Here is a 13,673-nt window from a genome sequence, read left to right on the forward strand (position 1 = left end):
ACTGCTGCTACTACTACTACTATTATTATTATTATTATTATTATTATTATTATTATTACTACTACTACTACTACTACTACTACTACCGGTATTAGTATTGTTGTTTTTGTCATTCTTGTTCTTCATCTTGTTATTGTTCTTTAATTCCTGGCACAGGTGATTTGGTCCATCAGGGTGCTTTCTCTCTCTCTCTCTCTCTCTCTCTCTCTCTCTCTCTCTCTCTCTCTCTCACACACACACACACACACACACACACACACACACATTATTCCCCCTTTGCGTTCGTCTCCATGGTTACCGTTTTCTTTGGAGTCGCACATTGGCCGTTTTTAACCGTTCATTTTTAAATATTTTCAAACCCCACGCCCCCAGACAGTGCATTGTCGTTATTTTAATTTTAAATTCGAGTTGCGTTATTTCTGCTATTTCACACAACATTATTATTTCCTGGCGGTATTTTTCAATTTCACCGGTGCACTGGCGGTTATAAATCTTCGTTTTAAATTTTTTTGAATGTCACGGCGCCAAACGGTACACTCATAATTTTTATCATTATATTTTGAAGTTGCTTTCTTTTTTACACCTCGCATTCTTCTTCTTTTTTTTTTTTTTTGTCGTTGCCTTGGCCGTTGTAACCGTTCGATTTTCAAATATTTTCGAAAGTCAGGCCCACAAAGTATAGGGCCCATTTCATTATTTTCCCGTATTTCATATTCAGATTACTTCTTTCACACGTTTCACACACCATATTATTATTCCATTTCACCTTTACATACTTCACCGCTGCAGTTGGTCGTTTTAACCGTCCCTTTTCATTTTTAAATATATTTGGAAGGCCCCCCCCACCCCCACCCCCCGGAAGAACGGTACGAACCCTCATTATTTTTCCCAGGCGAGACAGGAGCGTTCTCTGTTTAGCATGTTTTGTGTCTACGAGTCTCCTGGGAAACGAAAAAAGCATAAATGAAGAGAGACATTATTTTTGGCGGGAATTTCCAGTATTTCGACGGGTACAAGGGACGGTTGGGAGTTTGAAATTTTGAAAAAGGGAAGAGTGCGTTTTGTTTGGGTTTGAAATTTCGAAAAAGGGAAGAGTGCGTATTGTTTAAGTTGTTGTTTTTTTTTGTTGCTGTTGTTTTTATGGCTTCAGGCCATAAACGTGAACCCAGTGGACTGCGGGCTGAAGTTACCCTCCTCCTGCACGCCACCAATCCTCCTTTTCGGGAATAGGGAGGGAGTTGAGGGACGTTTGCATAACCTGGCTAACTCTCTCTCTCTCTCTCTCTCTCTCTCTCTCTCTCTCTCTCTCTCTCTCTCTCAGTAATCCTCAAATAACACCCACATTTCGCTCCCGTACGTCATGGTGTTATTTGAGATGAACCGAAATGAACCGTTGTGGAGGACTGACCGTTACGTGTTTTAATTAAATCATTCCTGTTCGTTTAAATTATTGAGGGGACGCACTATGGTTGATATTGCATCGTCAACTTGCACAGTTTGGCAAGATTATGGCGTCTGGCAATAGATAGATGGATAGATAGAAGTAATTTAGTGGATAATCTTTGTAAATAATCCCTAAATCAATGTCAGTATTTGCAATATCAGTATCTTGCCATAAATTCGAATCTGATGTATATTGCATCGTCAACTTGCTCATATTTGCAAGATTATGGCGTCTGGCAATAGATAGATGGATAGATAGAAGTAATTTAGTGGATAATGTTTGTAAATAATCCCTAAATCAATATCAGTATTTGCAGTGTCAGTATCTTGCCATAAATTCGAATCTGATTTATGTTACATCGTCAACTTGCTCAATTTGGCAAGATTATGGCGTCTGGCAATAGATAGATGGATAGATAGAAGTAATTTAGTGGATAATCTTTGTAAATAATCCCTAAATCAATGTAAATATTTGCAGTGTCAGTATCTTGCCATAAATTCGAATCTGGTTGATAATTGCATCGTCAACTTGAAGGTTTTTGAAATGGGGTGATTTTGTGTATAATCTGTGTAGGCTAGAAGTAAAAACCGTTGTACCTGTGTGTGTGTGTGTGTGTGTGTGTGTGTGTGTGTGTGTGTGTGTGTGTGTTGCCAAAGTTGTTTATGAATTTCCCTAAGTTGTTTATTCCATCAACAGATCTCTCCAAGGTGAAGCCCAGGAGAGAGAGAGAGAGAGAGAGAGAGAGAGAGAGTTATTAAGTTGTTTATAAATTTGCTAAGATGTTTATTCGTTGTCCGTCAGATCTCCAAGGTGTGTGTGTGTGTGTGTGTGTGTGTGTGTGTGTGTGTGTGTGTGTGTGTGTGTGTGTTTTACCAAAGCTTATTAAAATCTAATTCGTTTATTCCTCCCCAGATCTCGAAGGTGAAGACCCATTAGAATGTGTGTGTGTGTGTGTGTGTGTGTGTGTGTGTGTGTGAGTGTGTGTGTGTGTGTGTGTGTGTGTGTGTGTGTGTGTGTGTGTGTGTGTGTGTGTGTGTTTTACTAAAGCTTATACAAATCTCCTAATGCGTTTCTTCGTCCTCAGATCTCGAAGGTAAAGGCGCAGGAGTGCAGCATTTACCAGGGCTGTAACCAGTGTCTCGGCGCCCGCGATCCGTACTGCGGCTGGTGCTCGCTGGAAAACAAGTGCTCCCTTCGCCGTGATTGCCGCGATGCCACACAGGACCCGCAGCACTGGGTCAGCTACAAGACCGGCCGCTGCACCACCATCACGCAGGTCATGCCTGATAAGTTACAGCGCACCACAGCTCGCACGGTAAGTCAGCTTCGTGTGTGTTGAGGGGTGTGGGGTGGTGTGTGTGTGTAGGGGTGTGGGGTGCTGTGTGTGTGTGGGGTTTGGGGTGCCGTGTGTGTGTAGGGGGGGTGAGATATGCGGTGCTGTGTGTGTGTGTGTGTGTGTGTGTGTGTGTGTGTGTAGGGGTATGGAGTGCTGTGTGTTTGTGTGTGTGTAGGGTGTGGGGTTTGGGGTGATTATGTGTGTGGGTGTGGGTGTAGGGGTGTGGAGTTTTGGGTGTTGTGTGTTTGTGTGTGTGTGTAGGGGTGTGGGGTTTGAGGTGTTGTGTGTGTGTGTGTGTGTAGGGTGTGGGGTTAGGGGTATGGGTTGGTGTGTGTATGTGTAGGGGTGTGTGCTATGGGGTGCTGTGTGTTTATGTAGGGGTGTGAGGTTTGAGGAAGTGTGTGTGTGTGTGTGTGTTGGGGTGTGGGGTGGTTCGTGTGTGTGTGTGTGTTGGGGTGTGGGGTGGTTCGTGTGTGTGTGTGTGTGTGTGTGTACGGTAAATCAGCTTTGAGTTTGTGTTCAAGATGGATTGTACAGTGAATGAGTGCTGTGAGTTTAATTACCGACAGTGTGTTAGTAGATAGATAGATAGATAAAAGGGTAGATAGATAGATAGATGGATAGACAGGTAGACAAATATTTAATCTATTTTCTTACACAGCTAATCCTGCCCTTCCTCATCCCCACAGCTGTCCTTATTGATCGATAACCTGCCTTCAGTGGTGGGGTTAAGATAGGCGACATTAGGATAGATAGAAGGGTAGATAGATGGATGGATAGATAGATAGACAGGTATTTAATCTACCTTCTTACACAGCTAATCCTGCCCTACCTCACCCCCACAGCTGTCCTTAATGATCGATAACCTACCGTCCGTGGAAGGGTCTTTGCAGTGCGTCTTCAGCGCCATGGGTAAAGACTTGACAACAGAGGCCAGGCGCACAGCACAGGGAGTCTCGTGCACCACACCCCGCAACGATATGCTGCCTGATATACCGCAGAACAAGCGTAAGTATATTTCTCATCCTACGCACCACAGAACAAGCGTGGGTGTACATCCTGTCTTATACTAGTCACGAAGAAGTGTTGTGGAAAGGATGTAGAGCTTCACCACGCAACGATATGCTGCCTGATATACCGCAGAACAAGCGTAAGTATATTTCTCATCCTACGCACCACAGAACAAGAGTGGGTGTATACTAGTCACGAAGAAGTGCTGTGGAAAGGATGTAGAGCTGTAGTATTGTCTTTTTCTGCCACTGCACCTCACCACGCAACGATATGCTGCCTGATATACCACAGAAGAAGCGTGAGTATACTTCCTGTCTCATGCTAGTCACGAAGAAGTGCTGGGGAAAGGATGTGGAGCTCTGCAATATTTTGTCACTGAGCTACGTGAAATAAGCTGCAAAAGGACGAAAATCTGGGCCAAGTTAAGGTGCAAGGAGTATTATAACCCGTGTGTGTGTGTGTGTGTGTGTGTGTGTGTGAGAGAGAGAGAGAGCAAACAAAATCGCATATTGACAGGCAATAGGTGCGGGTCGGCAAAGTGAACTCTACGCTTAATAATGGGAGTGTTTGTGTTTATCAAGAGTGCGTTACCATACCAATAAAACACACACACACACACACACACACACACACACACACACACACACACACACACCAGATTACAGCTTGTGTTTGTATTTGCTAGAAATGCATGAGGGAGTATATGATAATTCCTTGGTGTGTGTGTGTGTGTGTGTGTGTGTGTGTGAGGGATATGTTCGTGTGAATTTTGAAAGTGTGTGTGTGTGTGTGTGTGTGTGTGTGTGTTTGTCAGTGTCTGTGTGTGTATGTGTGAGGGATATGTTCGTGTGAATTTTGAAAGTGTGTGTGTGTGTGTGTGTGTGTGTGTGAACAAAACACCAGTGAGGCCGTAAGTACCTCATTCCCTTCCTTTATCTTATCAATATTGTCTTATCTTCCACACATACCCAGCGGCCGACAGGAAGCACTCAGTTCACATATCTCACAACTGATATGCAAGCTCCTGATAACGATTAGCCTATCTTTGTCTCTACTGAATGAACTGATAGATAAAGGTGTAATTCTCTCTTTATCTATCCATCTATCCTCAGTATAAGACAGTCATTTGATTCGATAGCAGTCCTATCACCGCCTTTACTGATAAGAGGAGGGATCGGTATGTGAATGAAGAGTTGGGGGAAGGGTAGCTTGATTGAGGACAGGGTGACGTGGAGGTGATTTGTTTGTGGCCACCCCTTATGTGAGGCGTCCGGCAATTGTTACATAGATCATTCTGACATTTATTGTTTTGGAGTGAGGTAGGGTGCACAGTGCTAGAGAAAAAATGAAAGAGAGTACTATCACAAGGATGCCCAGTTTTAGAGAGAGGGAGAGAGAGAAAGAGAGCGAGAGAGAGAGAGAGAGAAAGAGTTGTATTTACCATCGACAGCTTGCCCGTTTAAAATTATCCACACTTTCACACATATTACATGAGAGAGAGAGAGAATGTATTTAGACAACACCCATTACTCAGAATACAAACAAACAACTATTTTTACGCCTTGATATTTATAGTAATTCAAAAATATTCATTGTATAAAAATTACGGTTATAATCGGGACATGAGAGAAATTGGCCAGTGTGTGTGTGTGTGTGTGTGTGTGTATGTGTGTGTGTGTGTGTGTGTGTATGTGTGTGTGTGTGTGCGCGCGCGAATCAGGGAAAGGCGCATTCATTCGCCACCCCGCGCTTTTTTTTTTCCCGCCAAAGCCGATGGTAACGAATCGGGGGTTTTGCGGTGGTAATGGCTTCCCCGCACGGCACCTCTGAGCGTTATCCATCTCACTCTCTCTCACTCTCTCATTTTCTCTCACTCTCTCACTTTCAGTCTCACTTTGTTCTCTAGTTTTGCTTTTGAGTTCCCTTTTTTCATCTCTCTCTCTCTCTCTCTCTCTCTCTCTCTCTCTCTCTCTCTCTCTCTCACACACACACACACACACACACACACACACACACACACACACACACACACACACACACACACACACACACACACACACACACATCTTTCCTCCTTAAGTCTCACATTTACATATCCTAACCTGAAATTTATCTGCGAGGGAGAGAGAGAGAGAGAGAGAGAGAGAGAGAGAGAGAGAGAGAGACTGACACTCATATTCTTTATTTTTATGAGAGTTTTATTACATGTATCAGTTATTCAGCCATTTTCTGTCATTGTATATAATTCATTTGCCTGTATTCTATATCATTCATTTATCTGGATCGTACACACAGCCAGCCACCACAATACGCACATATATACGGTACATACATACATACATACATACATACTGTACACTTATATATTATCCACTTTGTTTGTTAGTGAGGAAGTTTTTAGATGATGATGATGATAGTGATTACTGTATTGTTGTTATTATTATTATTATTATTATTATTATTAAACTAACTCAGAGGGAAACAGCCACCCTTCGTGGGATTATGGCATCAGGCTATGGATTTAAATAGATTATTATTATTATTATTATTATTATTATTCTTGATATTACCACAGTATTATCCACTCACTCGATGTAGTGCTGCTCTCAGGTGTCTGCCCTTTCCTCTCCATCTTTCTTTCCTTCCATTCTCTTCTGTCTTTCTTTCCTTCATTCTTTCCTTGTCCCTCTGCCTGCGGGTGACTTTACACTCCCTCTTCTGTCTTTCTTTCCTTCATTCTTTCCACTTCCTTCAGCCTGTGGGTGACTCTACACTGAGTGACAAGCCAAATGGTTTCCTGTGCACCAGGAAACCATTTACTATGCTGGGTGGTAACCATATAACCAAATTTTGGCACCTGGTGGTTTATTGGGTAATTATGGCGCTCCAATCGGATTGAGCTGGTGAAGGTTTATATCCAAGGGGTGGTTGGGGTTGATTGCTCGTGTAATGCCACTCAGGGATGAGTGAGGCTGGTCGCTCTCATCTTAAATGTCGGGACCAGCTGCCTAGCCCCGGGCTCCTATGCTCCTCATGGGGTAATGTAGGATTGGATGATGGATGGATGGATTATTATTATTCCTATTATGGTTATTTTTGTTGTTGTTATCTTCAGTTATAAATATTTCACATCATCCCAACTCAACCCCACATCAACCACCAATGTTTCACACCACCAGATCACTTCACGGCCAAACTATCGGTACGCAAGATGAAGGGACCTGAATTTGTCTCCACCAACTTCACCTTCTTTGACTGCAACACGTATAGCTCGTGTACGGAGTGTGTGTCGTCCCCGTTCCCCTGCGACTGGTGTGTGGATGGCCATCGGTGCACGCATGACTCAGCCGAGAACTGCCGCAATGACGTGCTTGTCAATGGAGTCAATGTAAGTGTCAACCATCCACTCACTTGATGTAATACTTCCTTCAGGTCACACTACTCTGAGTTGAGAAACCAAATTATCATATTCTTGTAAATGGAGTCAGTGTAAATGTCTCTACCATCCACTCACGTGATGTAACGCATCCTTTAGGTCACACCACTCTGGGTTGAGAAGTCAAATTATCCTGTTCTTTTAAATTGAGTCAGTGAGAGTGTCTACCATCCACTCGCTTGATGTAATGCTTCCTTCAGGTTACATTACTCTGGGTTGAGAAGCCAAATTATCCTGTTCTTTTAAATGGAGTCAGTGTGTCTCTGCGATCCACTCGATGCAATGCTTCATTCAGGTCACAGTACTCTGAGTGGAAGCCTGGTAGTTTAGTGGGTTCAGACACTCCAACCAGATGGGGTTTGTATGGATTTGCACGTAAAGAGTGGTTGGATTTACTGCTTAAGGGTAAATGCCATGACTGTGTAACTGTACCTCAGGCCACTATATTTGATGGGGCAAAAAACGATTCCATATAACCAGCCTATACGTGTCCCCTACATGTCAGCAAGTGGGTTGGGTGGAGGGTTAGTGCCCCTCCCTGTAAAACAGCTATAAGTCAAACGGCCACCCCTTATGGGATGATGAAGTCTGACAATAGGTGGATAGAAAAAAGGATTGGATGGTATATAGACAGTAGATGGATGTTTTAATAGAACTGATTGTCTGCTACTTGAGGCCTAGTAATCCTCATATGTACACACCTCACACCTCTTGTCACATCTTCGGTGCTAATGCCACACCTCTTGTCACATCTTCGGTGCTAATGGCCACTGTCTGTATCGAGTACATGCCTGGGCTGTCTCATTCAGAACCAGTGGTGTTAGTGGGGCATGGGATTAAATGTGCATTATTTTGTACAGCAGACCTCTTCTCAAACCTTTTAACCACCACCACTAACATTAACCCACTTAGCACACATTTAAGTGAAATAAATTATGTAATTCACCAGGAACCTCACAATTTCAGTAAAGTGGTAGTAAATAACAGCAGTTGTATTATGTTGTGTTATATAATAGTCGTAAGAAATCAAGACCTTGGATCGTGGAAGCTTATCGGGTATTTAGATTTGAACGTCTGTCGCATTTCCTGTTTCTGTTCTTGGAGTAAAGTTGTTGACAGAATAAAAGGTATCTTCTGTTCAGTTTATAAGCTGATTTGATACTGTATGGTTGCTGTTTTATTCTCTCTGTGTCTTCCTTTCCTTTCTCCTCCCTTCCCTTCCTTTCCCTTCCCTTCTCTTCCCTTCCCTTCCCTTCCCTTCCCTGCCCTTCCCTTCCCTTCCCTTCCCTTCCCTTCTTTTCTTTTCTTTTTTTTCTTTCTTGTACTCCCTTCTGCTATGGAGGTACAACAAATCTCATGTTTTAAATTTGAATATAGACCCAGAAAACAGCAAAAAATAAACAACAGACACACACCACTGGAGTCAATTTAACAGAAAAATTCCTATCATCATTTTGACCCATAAACTTCTTTGACACATTTCCCTTCAATATAGATCATCAAGTCTGTGGAAAAGCCAGTGATATTTTGAAACACATTCCTGGTTTAATGTGGGGAATTAGAGCTAAAAGAAATCCACTTATTTACGCTGTGTCCTTGCCCGCACGTTCGTGAAATTTTTGATCAGGTAAATCCTCTTATCTGGGTGATTAGAGGAAGGGATTGTATGTATGCTGGTTGGTTGATTGTTTCTGTGTCTTATTTTTTCTTCTCTTCCCTTCCTGTCTCTTTTCTTCCCTTCCCTTCCTGTCTCTTTTCTTCCCTTCCCTTCCTGTCTCTTTTCTTCCCTTCCCTTCCTGTCTCTTTTCTTCCCTTCCCTTCCTGTCTCTTTTCTTCCCTTCCCTTCCTGTCTCTTTTCTTCCCTTCCCTTCCCTTCCCGTGCTTTCGCTTTCCTTCCCTTCATTTCCCTTCCTCTTCTCTTCCCTTCCCTTCCCTTCCCTTTTCTCATCTTTTCTTTCTCTTTTTTCTCCTTTTCTTTTTCTTTCCTTTTTTTTCCTCCCCTCTTCTCTTTTCTTTTCTCATCTTTTCTCTTGTCTTTTTTCCTGCCTCCTCTCCTCTCTTCTCCAATCCACATTTTTAGTCTGTTTTTTTTCCTTTTATATTTACTTCCTCTGTTCGCCACCCTTGTCTCATTCTCCACACTCCACCAACAGCGTGTGGGTCCCAGCATACGCAGTGGTCCGTCCTTCTGCCCGAGGATCACGTTTGTCGAGAGCCAGGAGATTCTTGTATCAGAGGGCACGGAGAAGTCCATCAAAGTCAAAGTCGACAACATTGCAGTAAGTCCGGCATCAGTTTTGTTTATAAATAGATACTTGGCAGTCTGGTGTTGTGATATTCTGACTAGATATGGCCAATTATTTTTTTTGTTTTTTGTTTTTGAAGGGTCCAACATCCTTCTATGCGTCAGCCTTGGTCACCTAATGGCGGCTGTCCATGCTGTTCGAACTCTGGCAGTCAACTCATTCAGTCCCTTATCCCTGAGGTCGCACTGTATGACCTCGTGCCAGGTCTTTTACAGTCACCCTCTCTCAACCCTAACCCCAATGTTCACACTTTCGCTTTCTGCACCTGCTTGTCATCCCCCAACATTCACACTTATCACTTTGCACCCAGTTATCATCCCCCAACATTCACACTTCTCACTTCCTGCACCCAGTTGTCACCCCCCAACATTCACACTTCTCACTTGTCATTCCCCAACCTCTCCACATGCCCAAACCATCTCAGTAAGGGTTTATATCCAGGGTGTGGTTGGGTTTAGTGCTCATGTAATTTTGCTAATGGGCATTTCCATGGTCAGTTTCGCTTTAAATGGCCAGAGTAACATAGGCGCTGACCTTTATGATTCAAATATGGCAATAAAGGATTAAATGGTTGGTGAATGAATGGATGTGATTTTTTGAGTGAATAGATCGATGTTTTTGCACTAGAGGATGACATGGTGAGTGAATAGATAGATATGACTAAAGGATTACATGGTGAGTTAGTAGATAGATATGATTTTTGAGTGAAGAGATAGATGTGACTTCATAGTGAATAGATAGATGAGTTTTGAGTGAATAGATAGAAGTGACTTTTTGCACTGAAGGATTATATGGTCAGAAAAGGAATGGATTTGGCACCCCTTTTTAACGTGACAGCGTCCGGATTGACTCTGTTGGATACTTTTATGTGAAGTTACAGAATGTGGTGAATGTTTTTGGCGTTATCAGATGGAGCCAGGATGATGAGAATAAAGAATAACTCAAGAGGTTTTGCAATAAATGACCATAGAAACTAGGATGGATCAGCAAGGAAGAAGTGCCTTAGGAGTACAAAATGAATTATTAAAGTAATGAAAATGAAAAATAAATTACTGACTAAGAAATGCTAGATTAACTAAGAGGTAGAAAGACAGAAGCTCAAAATAAATTGCTAAAGTAACTAGAAATTCAAAGTACAAACAGAAATAACTGAGGAAGAAAATATATTACAAAGAATGAAGTCAGAATTACCACAGAAACTCAAAATAAATTGCTAAAGTCACTGGAAATTCAAAATACAAAAAAGTAATAACTGAGGGAGAAAATATATATCAGAGAATGAAGGGTTGGAGAGGCTGTCGGTGCGGAATATGGGTGTGAGTGTGTGTGGCTGCAAAATGCCACTTTAAGGGAGACAATTTAAAGTGAGATGCGTGACTTGGCCTCCAGCTTGAGAGGTCACGCCCACAAAAACCCATCATGTCACCTCCACCCAACGTCAGAGTGAACGTGTCATTTGTATTTATTTATTTATTTATTTTATTCAGACTACTTGATGGTTTTTATTAAGGCTTTGGAGAGGCGCTTTCCAAGTAGTAGTAGTAGTAGTAGTAGTAGTAGTAGCTGCCTCAGGTGTACAGTGAGCAGTGACTAACCCCCTATCTACCTCCACAGCAATTCATCACCCAGACAAGGTTCGTGTGTCAGTTCAACATCGAGGGTCGCGTCACCAGCGTCAATGCCAACCTCCTGAGTGACACCATCTACTGTGACCACATGGAGTTCGCCTACACCACCGCCGCCCCCTCCACCAATGCCACCTTTGCCGTCATCTGGGGGGGCTCCAAACCCCTCGATAATCCGGATAACATACATGGTGAGTGGATACTTGTTTTTCACGTGATATGAAGCTTTTGTCTTTCTCCTGCAGTCTACCATTCTTTCAGGGTGGCAGGGAAGGTACTGAGGGATGTTTGTATAACCAGGGAGTGGTCTGTTTATCTATCTATTATCAGTTGCCTTAATCCTGTAAAGGGTGGGCACAGACAGATCACTTCCATATTGTCCTGTCCCCTGCTGTTACGCTGCCTTCCCCCCAACTCACACCCCTCTATCAGGCTGCAGTGCTACCTGGTTTTATTAGTGCCACCGCATGAAGGGGTCCGTCTCCAGCATGATACTTTGTACTATGATACTGTCTGTAATACTGTTTTAAGTATTATTATTAGGTTTCCCACTTTTATACATTCTCATTCCATGTTTCTGGATCCTACCTCATCCCAACTTAAGGTGGAAATAAGGATAGGATAGTGATAAAATTATGACAGTGGTAACTTTTTTTCCATGTCAGTGTTGGTGTGTTAATGTGAACTAATACAATATCTGACAACTGTTGGTGTTCCTGAGTCTGCTGCCACTGATGATGATGATGGTGATGTTGATGATGGTGGTATGTCTGTTCCTTTGCAGTGCTAAATGTATTGCTGGAAGGAATGTGTTGATGATATTGATGCTGATGGTAATTTTCTTCTGCTCTCAGTGTTGGTGTACCAGTGTGAGTTGATGGCAGACAACTGTGGCATGTGTCTGAGTCTGCCTAAGCGGTATGGGTGTGGCTGGTGTCACGCCACCAAGCGCTGTGAGGTCAAGAACCAGTGTGAGGGCGGCTCCTGGCTGGACCGTGACCGAACCTGCCCCAACATCACCATCACTGACTTCACCCCCAAGAGCGGCCCCTGGGACGGTGGCACCAATGTCACGATTCACGGTAAGACCTAGTTCTCTTGTGCTCCTCAGGTCTGCCGGTGTGTGTTTGTTTTCATCTGATGGAACTGGACTCCCGCAACCCATATACGAAGTTGTGGCTACACTGAATTCATTAAGGCTTAGTTATGGGGTAGAAATGAAACTCCTTGGTTACTAGTCAGATTTACACACCAGAATGTGTGTGTGTGTGTGTGTGTGTGTGTGTGTGTAAGTATAATATACTGGATTTGCACTACATTTTTGTTGTCCTGTCTCTGTATCCGTGAGCACTTTGTCACCAGAAGATCTGCCATTTTCCCCAGATTCATAGTACCAGTTGTATAGAAATAATTGTAATATTTTGGAATGCATCTTTGGCTTATAATGAAGACAAAACATAAACTGCCATAGAAGGAAGCATTGTCAGGGAGCCTCCTGAGCCTACAAATAGCCGTCAGAAATGTGCAGTTCATCTCGTGTCATTCGTAAACAACTGTGCACCTCATGATCCACTCAGGCAGGGAATTATGCAGAGGGGGAAGAGACTCGGAGAATTACGGCACCAGTAAATGGCTTCACCTTGATTATTTATTTATTTGTTTTTTTAATTTATTTTGGTATTATCTACATGTTTTCTTAAGCTTATAAGGGATTTTTCAAACTGGAGAGGTTCATTCCAGTCTTTTATGCTTTCACACACAAAAAATGGATTAAATCAAACCTTTGGGAGCAAGAAGAAACTTTTAAAAACATCAGTAATCAGATTACATTACTGTTTTCTTTTATGTTATTGATGTAGGATTGTAGTACTTAAAAAAATGGGAGTGTGAGCCTGAAGATGGGATGGGAGGATGGAGTGGAGAGGTTTATGAGAGAGGGGAGTGTGAGCTGGGCAGCAAAATGGCAGGAGACAGGATGACATGGAGGTGATTTGCTTGTGGCCACCCCTAATGGGATTAAGGCTTTTGGCAGTAGATAGATAGATAGATAGAGAAGAAAATGCAGGAAAATATTGATGAAACCCAGTATTTTAAGGTAGTAAGAAAGAAAGAATGACCGAGGATTATAAGCTGTCAGTAACGCTTGTCTCAGAGTCAGAAATGTCCATCGCCACCCTTGTCGTTTTGCCGAGAACTGTGGAGCCGCTAATCCACTTGGGCGGGGAATTAATTATGCAGAGGAGGGGGGAGAGAGAAGCGGAGAATTACAGCCCTGGTTAATGCTGCCTTTAGCTTGAGGTTATCGTTTTTATTCTTGATACCATTTCTTCATATGACGTTACTAAGCATGTGAGTGGGTCCTGGGCAGGAGGCATGGGTGGGGGTAGACTCACTCCCACCTACCCATGGCTCACTCGGTAGCAACCAGACTCTTCCAGCTTAAACAGGAGCTATTTTAAGGATAATTTTATGTATCACCAGGAACCACAGTATCATTTGGTCACAGTGTGGATAT

General features: G+C 42.8%; 1 protein-coding gene across 1 annotated transcript in view; it reads left to right on the top strand.

Moving 5' to 3' along the window:
- The window catches only part of PlexA (plexin A), a 186,802-nt gene that overhangs the window by 147,318 nt on the left and 25,811 nt on the right, over nucleotides 1-13,673 (top strand). The window contains exons 5-10 of the mRNA XM_080270618.1: nucleotides 2,529-2,759; nucleotides 3,626-3,788; nucleotides 6,971-7,179; nucleotides 9,381-9,506; nucleotides 11,148-11,349; nucleotides 12,013-12,240. Of these exons, the coding sequence (XP_080126744.1) occupies nucleotides 2,529-2,759; nucleotides 3,626-3,788; nucleotides 6,971-7,179; nucleotides 9,381-9,506; nucleotides 11,148-11,349; nucleotides 12,013-12,240 (1,159 nt within the window). The remainder of the gene's footprint in view (nucleotides 1-2,528; nucleotides 2,760-3,625; nucleotides 3,789-6,970; nucleotides 7,180-9,380; nucleotides 9,507-11,147; nucleotides 11,350-12,012; nucleotides 12,241-13,673) is intronic.

The sequence above is a fragment of the Coenobita brevimanus genome, chromosome 41 (genome assembly GCF_032717465.1).
Source record: "Coenobita brevimanus isolate Jiangsu-jjx chromosome 41, ASM3271746v2, whole genome shotgun sequence".
Lineage (NCBI taxonomy): Eukaryota > Metazoa > Arthropoda > Malacostraca > Decapoda > Coenobitidae > Coenobita > Coenobita brevimanus.